Source organism: Mustela lutreola, chromosome 3 (genome assembly GCF_030435805.1).
Source record: "Mustela lutreola isolate mMusLut2 chromosome 3, mMusLut2.pri, whole genome shotgun sequence".
NCBI lineage: Eukaryota > Metazoa > Chordata > Mammalia > Carnivora > Mustelidae > Mustela > Mustela lutreola.
Window position 1 is genome coordinate 174911004 of NC_081292.1, and position 11739 is coordinate 174922742.

General features: G+C 39.2%; 1 protein-coding gene across 2 annotated transcripts; it reads right to left on the reverse strand.

Annotated features, from left to right (window-relative positions):
- Positions 1 to 7546: 7546 nt before the first annotated feature.
- Positions 7547 to 11193, reverse strand: CCL20 (C-C motif chemokine ligand 20). 2 transcript variants are annotated; one of them, XM_059168982.1, is made up of 4 exons: positions 11033 to 11193; positions 9818 to 9929; positions 8922 to 8999; positions 7547 to 8069 (listed from the first exon to the last, which is right to left on the reverse strand). In XM_059168982.1, exons 1-4 carry the CDS (start codon positions 11109 to 11111, stop codon positions 8048 to 8050), a joined length of 291 nt encoding a protein of 96 aa, XP_059024965.1. In that variant the 5' UTR covers positions 11112 to 11193; the 3' UTR covers positions 7547 to 8047. The 2 variants fall into 2 exon arrangements, with proteins under 2 accessions (XP_059024965.1, XP_059024964.1); XM_059168981.1 differs by having other exon boundaries at positions 9818 to 9932.
- Positions 11194 to 11739: the final 546 nt, after the last annotated feature.

Genomic DNA, 11739 nt, shown 5'->3' on the forward strand with positions numbered 1-11739 from the left:
TGACTTCAATTGATGTTCTCGAATCTCATGGTGGGTCAATTCCTTCTGGCTCTCAATTTATTCCTGGAGACCCAACTTGGAATGCATTTCTGTCTGCCCTTCCAATAATGTTCTAAGACCTGATTTCCTGTATTACAACTTTTTTTGATCAAAATACTTGTAGTGGTTTTTATCCACACTGAATGCGGACTGATAAAGTTTTCTGGATCTGAGAAATATGCACCCTAAAATACAAGATATTTTGAAATAACAGGAATTTACCTTTGGGCAGGAATTCCAAAATCTGGAACATCAAACCACATTGTACACTTGAGAGCAAAAAAAAAAGATTCCCAGACTCCACCCCATAGTGTAAGAATCTCTCTAGAAAGAGCCTACAATCTATTTTTTAAATCTCTCCAGGTAATCATGACGCAACCTGCCTAACATGGAAATCCAGGGCCAGGTATGTAGGATTTTAAGGTGTAAAGGCTTATAGACATCATGAGGTCAATGTTCCAGCTATTCCAAGAACCCCCATGCTAACATTTTGGTATTTCCAAAGTTTCCTGTCCTATGGATTACATTATTCTCTTCAGGAGTTTATCAGCCTAGCAGGAACTCTCTCTGTTAGGAACAGCTAGCTTTGCAGAAAGAATGAAATAACTTCTTTCAAAACCATGCAATAAAAGAAATGCTCAGGTTAAACTGTGACTTACAAATCCACATTTTACTTTACAGAATGTAAACTTTAAAAAAAAATTTACTTTTAAATAAACATAGGGCTTGAACTCACAACGGCAAGGTCAAGAGTCATATGTTTTACTGACTGAGCCAGCAAGGTGCTCCTCAGAATGTAAAGTAAATTTAATAATTGTATATGATACACTACCAAGCTCCTAAAAAATATTTTTGTTAGCTGAAAGCACATTTCAGATATTGTTAATATACCAAAACAGGATCTCAAAAGTAATCCATTACAGATTCATGGGATTACAAGATATAAGATTAGAAGCAATCTTAAAGATTACTATTTTTCTTTTTTTTTTTTAAGTTTTTTTTTAAATTTTCTAGAGAGAGAGATCATTAGCGAGGGTTGGGGGGAGTACAGGAGGAGGGGCAGAGCAGTAGAAGGAAAGAGAGAAACAGACACCCCACTGAGCAAGGAACCCTCCACAGGACTCCATCCCAGGACTCTGGGAACATGACCTGAGCTGAAGGCAGAAGCTTGACTGAATAAGCCACCCAGGTGCCCCTAAAGATGATTATTTTAAAACAGGGACCTAGAGTGGAAGGCACAACTTAAAAATAATGACATTTTTTAGAAAGTGACCTCAGAGGCCTTTACTTTCATCTTTTACTCAGTTGTGACCTTAAGCAAAGAGCAATTCATTCAGGCCTCTTTTCAATTAAATGACAATTTATATCCACTTCCCTACGGAATCATTCTTTAGTTTTTCCTGGGGTCTCACCTTGAGATACTAAACTTGTCTTCTGTGGATCCAGCTCCAACCTAAGCAGTTGGAGAGTTGACTGAAGATGGACAAGAAAACAGAGCAAAACAAAAAGCAGAAACATTGCAGAAATCAGTGATTTTTTAAAAAGACACGTGATCATGGGTATGTGTACAATGAACTTAAATTAATAGTAAAGGCGGAGGAGCAAGTCTCCCACATCACCTTTGAGAGCCTTTGAAATAACTGAAAATGGACACTTGTCTGCTTCCAATATTCCGACTCTGATACTGACATGGAGGTCACCAGAAGAGCTGAGGACAGAGGAAGACCACAGAGGTGCCCAAATTCTTTGTCATTTCTTATCCCTCTTTTGGGTATCAACTGCATTGAATTCTCTGAAAATTAAAGACTCAACATTAAAGAAAATCACAGATTTATAGTGTTGTAAATGAGTATGTTGTAAATTATGAAATGATTCATAATCACTTATTGACTTGACAGGTATTTCCTGGGAACCTAGAATGTGACAGGCACTCTGCTGAGCTCTGGGATAGAGTGTGAACAGGGTCCTAGTTTTCTGGATATGATACATATGCTTGGAATGCTACCAATAATCTGATGGTCTCATTCTCTTTGGTAGCTCTAATGGTGTGGGTTTGGGGACCAACCTGACCCGGGCTCCATTGCCAGTCTCACCTCCTGCTGATCATGCAATCCAGGTTCCCCATGGTAGACAGGTCCAATGTGGCACACATGCCCCACAGGGTACCACCTCGAAGCAGGGAGTGACCTGATCCCACTGTGTAGGGAGATAAAGCTCACTCATTTCCTTCAGATGAATAAGGCCAGCCCTTAGGGAAGAAAACAAAAATTTTCTTGCTTTTATCAACTTTTCCTTAATCAACCTCCCAGTTTAGAGACCCTTTGAAAATAGACCTCCTCCAGGGGTGTCTGGATGGCGCAGTTGGTTGAGTAACTGACTCTGTTTCAGCTCATTGAGCCCCATATCAGGCTCTGTGCTCAGCATAGAGTCTGCCTAGAATTCTCTCTCCCTCTTCCTCTGCCCCTCCCCCTGCATGCGCCTCCTCTCTTTCTCTCTCTAATAAATAAATAAATCTTAAAAAAAAAAAAAAAAAAAAAGATAGTTCTCTGGGCTGACCCTAACCTCCACAGATCCATTCCCTCATGGAGTTTTTCCAGGAACCAAATTCACTCGATAGTGAGAATCCACTGGGCACTTGTAGAAATAGAGATTCTTGGACCTCACTCAGGACCTAATAAAGCAGAATCTCTAGAAACTTCTACTCTTAACAAGTATGACATAAAATAATGTATCTATTTCTATTTTTAAGTAAGTCCAGATATTTCCTGGTGGAGAATTTTTCAAATATAAAAAGAAATGTTAAGAAAAAAACAAAATTTATCCCTTATTTCAAAGCCTAGAATTAAGAAAAATAATCAGATTGGTGTTTCTCTTTTCATTTTCTTCTATGAATATGCATATATATATATTTTATCACACAAGATCATACAATAAATATATTTCTCTTCTTGCAGATTTTCTTTGTCTATATGCACACGTCCCGTGAACACATGTCTGATTAGTATTATAATTTCACTAGAATATTTATTGAGAATCCCCTCTAGGCAGTCACTGTTTTAGGTGTTGGAGATGCAGAAGTGAGCAAGTAGAAGGAAATCTGTGAAATAATGAGCATCTATTACAATAGCAAAAGATGCTCAAGAAACCAGCTAACTGGTACATAAACGAATAAATATTTACAGTTAGTGCCAGTGGCAGGAATGATAATATGTAGGTGTCTATGAGGTGCTGAGAATGGTTCCAAGTATAAATTCATTTAATCCTTATAAGAACCCTATAGGGCAGGTGCCAGAATTACCCACTTTAGAAATGCAAAAACAGAAGCCCCAACAACTTATATGCTGCTATGAAATAAGTAGGAAGACCAACCTAGATCAGGTGGCCAGAAAGGGGACTGACCCATCAGAGGTTTTGGTTGGTCGGGCCAAGAATTGAAACCTACTGACAGATTGAAAGAAAAGGTAGGAACCAAGAAATTCGAGGCATGCATGAGATTAAAGCAAAGCAGGTGTCAGAAAATGGAATTAGGGAGCAAAAAGAGAGGCAGCCACGCTCAGAGAGGGGGCAGCCCGGCCAATCCTGGTCACTCCATGTCGTTGGAGGTTTCTAGTTTGGTTTTTAGGAGACAATATTTTTACCCCACTTTGTTGTAAAGTGGAAAACAATTCTTCACTGTGCTGACATTGCCACCTGGGCTGACTCACCTCACGAGCAGGCAGGTTTCACATCTGAACTTTGTCAAGCTGATTTGTAGACTGAAGGAGGGAGTGAGGCAGGCCGAGGCAGGCCCAGACAAGGTCCAGAGCCCAGCCGAGTGGTGTGGTGGTGGCAGGAAGATGCAGGTGGTGAGGGCAAACTCTGCCCAGGGAACCTTGAGGGTGGAGATCTAAGAAATGGAATTCCTTCAAGTAGTGAAACACAGCTTCTGAACCAGAGATCACACCTACCATGTGGAAGCCAGGAAGTCGCTGGAATGATGACAAAGAACTGTCTAATAAGAAAGAAAAAGCACAGCTTTAAAAACTGTCAAACACACTCCCGGGGGGCAGGGCATGGGTGCCTGAGTGGCTCAGGCAATTGAGCATTGGACTCCTGATTTTGGCTCATGTCTTGATCTCAGGGTTGGAAAATCAAGTCCCATATCACTGCTTGAGAACGTCCTCTCCCTTTCCCTCTGCCCTCCAAAATAAATAAATAACTCTTAAAAAAAAAAAAAAAAGAAGAAGAAGAAGAAGAAGCATCAAATACCACATATGTGTCTTCACTCACACAGAAACACCTTTATGCCTTAATGTCTGGGCAGAATGTGAGATCAACTGATTCCACAGTATTTCACAAGACTGTATGACACTGGGTAAATCCTTAATTCCTTTGACCCTCAGTTTCTCTATCCTCAAAATGGACACAAAAATAGGACATACATTGTGTTTAAATGAGATAATACATCAGTGATCTTAGCAGGTGATACTAGCACAGAGGCTTAGATATTACTGATGTCATGACGGGGACCCCAGCCTAAACCCTTGCATTCATCTGTCCTTTCTCACACATCTCATGTTCCCACTCCAGTACTCTTAAGTGCCTCCAGCTCATCTCCGTGATGTCACCCTTTGGCTTCTTCTGGCAACTATTTTCTGTCCTTCCATCTTTCCCTCCCCTAGCTCCTTTCCTCACTTGAAACCTGAGTCTATGGCAAGAATATCACTGCCCCTAGGGCCTTCTCAAAACAAGCACAAGGTCAGAAGCAGATGGAAAATAGCCTTCCCATGCTTCAACGATGGAGCTTCTCTATTCCTACTGCCCCCTTCCCCATCACCCTCTTTGAAATACGTGCATGTCATTAGCCCATACACACCACCCTCCAGCTGTCAGGTGAAGGTCTTAATCAATTCTTCACATTCTTTGAAGGCTTGGGCCCAAGCCCACAGTCTCCCCCTCTATATCTGTTGCTGATAACAGTTTAGGCAACTTTATGCCAAGGTGGCACAATGTCACTTGTAAAACGTCCCTTCCTCAAATGAAGCTTCAATGCAGCCTCTATTTGTAACTCAGAGTTAGGGAACAGACAAAATCTCAGCATACAAATGCAAATTCAGCAAGACCCAGAAGATGAGAAACTACAGAATACAGGTCCTTATTTCTCCAAAACATAAATCGCAAATGTGAGGGGTTAAGAAATATACATTAGAAGTAAAAAGAAACAAAGCAAACAAATGCAATGTCTAGACCTTATCTGGATTTTCATTCAAACAAATTCAACTGCAAATATATATATAAATAAATTTAAAAAAAAAACTCTTGGGGGAAATAAACTGGATTTTTTTTTCAAACAGGGATATTTTAACAGTGGTTATTTGGTGATATTAGGGAATCAATTTAAATCTGTGATAATGAAAGTGTTCTTGCATTTTAATTAAATATTATAGACCGAGTACTTTGGTATGTGGGAATTGCTTCAAAGTCACTCAGGGGGTATATAAATGGGAAGAAATGAGGTGGGTGTTATAGGTGGAACAAGATGGCATTGGTTGGCTGAAGCTGTGTGAATGAAGCTGGGTGCAAGGTAGGGGGTGGTCTTTGTATGATTCTCTGCTTTTGCTTTTTGGATTTTTTTTTTTAAAGAAATTTGAGGGGGAGATCAACCATGAAAGACTGTGGACTCTGAGAAACGAATCGAGGGTTTTGGAAGGGAGGGTGGTGGGCGGTTGGGTGAGCCTGGTGGTGGGTATTAAGGAGGGCACGTATTGCATGGAGGACTGGGTTTGGTGCATAAACAATGAATCTTGGAACACTGAAAAAATAAAATAAAGTATAATATAATTGGGGAAAAAAAGATTTATTTATATATCTGTCCTTCTACTCTGATTTTCACTGAATTCCCATCATTTTTCACCTTACTTGCTGCTGGTCTCCCTGCTACATCTACTTCTATTTTCTTCCCCACATCCCTTTCCCCCTGCTTGGACTTTTTCACAAGTTCCCCAGTGTTCCCATGTTCAAGTTCAAACCACTAGACTTGGTTGAGGTAACAGTTTCACTTCACCTGTAACTTACTCCACCCCATCCTCACTCCTTACATACTTTCCACTTCATCCAGTTTGCCAAATTGGTGGCATGGTTGACATTTTGGATGGGGCAATTCTTCATTGTGCAGGGCTATCCTGTGCATTCCAATAGATTGGCATCCCTGCCTCCCACCCACTAAATACCCATAGTATCCCACCTTCAGACATTATGAGAACTAAAATATGTCCCTAGATATTTCCAAACATTTCCTGCTTCTCCAACTGGGTGGCTCCTACTGGCCACTTAAACCTCACCTCAAATATGGAACCATACATAATTGCGACCCCTATAGTTCAAGAACATCGAATACTGGCTATTTAATATGATTCAACCAAAAGTTCTTCCCTTCTGGAAGCCCTCACTGCTGATGACCTACAGAACTCTGTGACTCTCGTTATCCAAGTGCTTACACCATGTGTGGTAAGAGCTGATTTTCTTGTCCCCCCCCTCTAACCTCACTGCTCAGCCCTAATTATCTGGGAGCAAAGACCACGTCCTGACCTTATCTCTTGGTATTGCAAGCTTCACTTGGCTCAGTACCTGGCACATAATAGGTACTAAACCCATGTTTGATGAATAAACAAACAGGATATTGAGCATACTTTCCCTGATGACTCAGTGTTCTTACTCCTGGGCAGAGAGACAACTTCCAGGCTAAATGGGCCATTTGCAGCTCTTGGCTCTGTACCAATGACCCACCATTGCCCTGCTTTATGGGTTTGTGTGTCTGGATTTGGCATCATATCATCAGTGTGCCTGCCTCCAATGATCCTTCATGGTCTTTGGAGTCTAAGACAGACAGTCCTGAGTGCTGTTTCAAGTTACAGACTTTGCTACTTGAACACTGTGATCGTGACTCCCTTGGTTGAGGACCCTTTCATCTTTTGTCTGGGTTCTTGCTAAGTTTCACATACCTCAAGTATCTCCTCCACTTAGTGAGGCAATCAGTTCCTAGAACCCTCTGCTTTGTCATTTTCTTTTTGGAAACTGCTTAAGGATGACTCCAGAGGACTTATGAAATAGAATAATGTTTCTGTGCTGAGATGCCCATTCCTAGGTCCCTTGCTAGTGACCATGATGGATGGACAAAAGAATTTCTGAAGACATTTTCTCTGTGGCTATTATGTCCCTGAAGTCACAAAGTATATAGGTACTCTTTATTTTGAAAAGTTTTATATTGATAAGCATGTAACCATGGATTTCTAATGGAGCTATGGATTTTCTAATTTTTGGTTTGGATGACTTTGAATCTAAAAAAAAAAAAAAAAAAGACCCTTTCCATTATAAATCATATAGAATAAAAACCAGGACCATGAGGAACAGGGAAAGGGGAACAACCAGACAGAAGTGAATGGAGAAATATGACCCTCCCCTCCAATTTTTAGATTTACTATCCCCTTAAATATTTTTTAAATTTTTAATTTATATCTTAGAAGTGCTATATAACTCTATTAACAAACAATTTTAGTTCATTCTTTAATTTTCAATATTTATTTTTATCATAATTTTTCTTTTTTACAGGATAATTACAACAGTTCTGGAAACAAAACAATGTAGAAGAAAAATGTTAAATAGTTTTTTACAAAGAGCTTGCTGCTTACAAGAAAGTCCATATAACCTCATTTCTCTGAACATAACATTATACCTCGTATTAAACCAAATAGCTTATAGAAAATTAGTATTAAATAGTAAAAACACACACAAAAAGACACATATAGATATATATATATATATATATATATATATAAATAAAATAAAATAGAGTTTGGTTCTAATGTGATGCTTAACAAAGCAAACTGTGATGCAATATGTATCAACTTCATTAATTGGACAAGTCCAATGAAGCACAAATCAGGTATGTGCTACACTCTCAACAGCCAACTCCTGCTAGATTCTTTTTGTTCATAGGCTCTGTCCAATTCCATTCCAGAGAGCATCTGTTTTACATCTTCTTGACTCTGTGGCTGTAAAGAGAAAAAGAAGAAAAAACTAAATGACAGGGTGACTGGCTGGGAGGAATAGATTTTGTACCTAAAGATTGCCTCTTGTTTCCTAATCTCATCTCAGGATGTCAGCAGCTCAAGAGTCTAGAGGGAGAAATCAAGGTTCAGAGAGGAAGGGCCTTGCCCAACATAACTCAGCTAGCTAATGACAGATACAAGACTCAATGCTTGGGTTGCGTCTTTAAATTCAGTGTCTATGGCGCCTTTGTGTTAGGTGACTTCTGTTCATATTGATAAAATAAAATGTAACACCACTGTAAATCACAACCATTGATCTCTTTTTGACTCTTTATTTTTCAGTTTTTAACAAAATGTCATGTAGTTTGTGAATTATATACATAGGAGTCATCTTTGCAAAAAAAAAAGTCAAGCTGCTAGCACCTATCTAATGCATAGGAGACTCTTATACATCATGGAAAAATCACTGAATTTAAAAAAAGATAAAAATGATGTGTAAGTGGAAAAAATGAATTTTTGTTTTCATGGTCCAACTCAAATTTCCCCTTTAAAATTCTATGCTGCTGGGGCACTGGGGTGGCTCAGTTGGTTAAGCAACCAACTCTGGAGTTCTGCTCAGGTCGTGATTTCAGGGTGGTAAGATCAAGCCCCGCATTGGGCTCCGGGCTCAAGATTCTCTCTCCTCCCCCCATTCTTTTCTCTCTAAAATAAATAAATAAATCTTTAAAAATAAACTAAATAAATAAATTGCTATAGTGTTTAGGTTAAAAGGTCCCAGCAAGCCTATGATCCACCACTCTGCACATGACCTTTGCCCCGACATTTGAAGAGAGTCTGATAGTAAATATCCCATACCTGAGGATTTGCACAGCCTTTTTCACCCAGTTCCTCTTTGGATCTGCACACACAGCCAATTTTTTCTTTGTGTAAAAGCTTAAAAAAAAACACAGAAAATTTGATTTGTGCTTAAAGAGTTTTGAATTGCTATTTCACAGAACATGCAATAGAAATTTTGTATTCCAATGGACTGCTCTACCCATTTAGCATTTTATTTGTTTCAGAGGTGAAACAACAAAAAAAAATGCTGGTGGTTACACAAAATACGTGTATATCCAACCAATAACCTATACCACTCTGAAGTATAATATCCTATATGTATCAAGATTATTACATGTGAAAGCATAATAACTCTTGAGTTTTTACTTACAGCCCCAACCATTCTCTGGTAGAAGATGCTCATTTTAAAATTTATGTCTCCCATGTTTTCCTGAGATGGCATGTAAGTAGTTTATAAATGTATCTTAAAAAGTGATTTGAGGGGCGCCTGGGTGGCTCAGTGGGGTTAAGCCGCTGCCTTCGGCTCAGGTCATGATCTCAGAGTCCTGGGATCGAGTCCCGCATCGGGCTCTCTGCTCAGCAGAGAGCCTGCTTCCCTCTCTCTCTCTGCCTGCCTCTCCATCTACTTGTGATTTCTCTCTGTCAAATAAATAAATAAAATCTTTAAGAAAAAAAAATTTTAAAAAAAAGTGATTTGACCCTCAACTCTGTTCTTTAAAAAAAGAAAAAAAGAAAAAAAGAAATACTAAACTTCTGCCTTATTCTAGTCCTATTTAAACTTTGGAATACATATGTACTATCAAAACAAACATAGCATTGCCACATTAGTTATTTCTGAAATTCCAGAAAGGCAAAAAAAAAATTTTTTTTAATTTGAAATTCCCACATACTCCTGACACAATTGAATAACTTACATGACAGCATTGATGTCACAAGCTTCATTGGCCAATTGCTGTGTGAAGCCCACAATATATTTTGGATGAAGGATATGTTCTGTATATCGAAGACAGCAATCAAAGTTGCTTGCTGCTGAAAAGAAATTAAAGGTATTGAGTAAACATGATTGAGTTTATTCTGTAGTTGGTATTATGGAACTACTCAAAGTTGTAGTTGTATATGGTAAAGAAACTATTTAGAGAAACAGTTGCAATGTCTTTGAAATATGACTTAATGTAGTTTCCAGCTCTCTTAAAAAAAAAAAAAAAAGAGGGAAGGAACTTATTTGCTGGGTGATTTTGGTTTAATAATACAGTTTAGAAGCCTGTGACTTCTAACAAAAGGAATATCTTTAGTGAGAAACACAAACTGATAGTGTTTCATTTAAGTTCATTATAATCATTCAAGAATATGACTATCTCCCACTTGAAGAAACTCTTACATAGAACCTTCCACATTCAGAAAATGAATAAATATGGAGCTTTTAATTTATTACTTAGCTCCGAGCATTGAGAGAAGGGGAATGATAAGAAGTTACAAAGGAAAATGCAATTTATAGGAGCTTCAAAAGCACTTTGAAATTGTGATATTATGGAAATATTTTGGTCATAAAAGTTCAACACGTGCATTTTCAGGAATGCACCTGTTGCTAAAAGGGATGTACTCTCACAGTCATAAAGCAATACTCAGACACTCCCCCAGGTTAAATTATAACCTGTTGTAAGGTAAGGGATAAATTATCTCTAAGTTGACACGAAGGGGCCCAAAGCTATGTAAGGATGGAGAAGTCAGACGCCGTAATTTGTCTCTAAAGAATGAGTTTTGAACTTAAACTATTTGGGTGGGAGATGAAAAAGTCGGAAGATTGGGAGTGTTTCCTACATTTCAGAATGACCCCATTCACTGGTAATATAACACAATTTATATCACTCCCCAAAATAACACCTTAGTCCTGTTGTGGAGCTTGGGGGTCTCTAAGAACCCAGACACCCCAAATATCTGCTGGGGAAAAAAAAAGCGTAATCAGCAGCGGTAACCGTTCCCTCCTCACTCACCAATGAGTGACAACTCCCATCACTTCTCAAGACTTTCTTACAGGCTCCCTTTCCTTGGGGACCCCCAGGGGAGCTCAAGGTTTCAAGGAGAATGAAAACAGTTCTTCCTCCTGTGTCAGCAGAAAGACTGATACTTACCTTCTGACTTGCTGCAGAGGTGGAGTAGCAGCACTGACATCAAAGTAGCCAGGAGCAAATTCTTGCTACTGCACATCATTTTCAGCTCAAAGAATAAATCTTCTCAGTGCTGAGTACCGAGTGCTCTGGGAGTAATGCTAGGTTCTGATAGCAGCCTGGGTCTGGGATGGCCCTTCTTATAGCAAATATTGGGAATGTACACAGAAGGCGTGTTCTGACATGGGTTTTCCCCCATTGATCAACCTGTCCCATCATGTCGTCACAAAGAAAAACCACAGGGAAAATTTCCTGCCTTTCCCTAACGTTGGGAAGCTGTTAAGGTCAGGGTAAGGGGGATGGTGTTTGAGAAGGGGAAAATCCTGTTAAATCCTTTGGGTTTTCAAAAAGGGAAAGCAGCCTATCCCTGTGACTCAGAAAAGGGTTTCACGCAGTTTTAATCTCTTGTCTCTGAAAAGAGAGGACAAGGATTAACAAGGATGCAAAGGTCAGCCCTACACAGGAACATTACAGGACTCTATTGTTACACTCTATTTGCTTTCCAGAGTCAACTGGGAGCAGGAAGATGAGACAGGATGCCAGGCATACTTAGGGATGCATTTATAATTGCTCAGCTATCACCAAAGACCTGGAATTTCTAGGCTACCATTCAGATTAGGTAATATGACAATGTTATAGTAGTGTTCCCAATGTTGGTGGAAAATACTAGC

Bases quoted from the DNA above. Each gene is read 5' to 3' on its own strand.
- CCL20 (XM_059168981.1), bottom strand. From the start codon at position 11,111: ATGATGTGCAGTAGCAAGAATTTGCTCCTGGCTACTTTGATGTCAGTG. The intron at 9,933-11,032 runs GTAAGTATCAGT...ATTTCTTTTCAG, and splicing joins CCTCTGCAGCAAGTCAGAAG to CAGCAAGCAACTTTGATTGC. The intron at 9,000-9,817 runs GTAAGTTATTCA...TTTTTTTTTAAG, and splicing joins TGTGACATCAATGCTGTCAT to CTTTTACACAAAGAAAAAAT.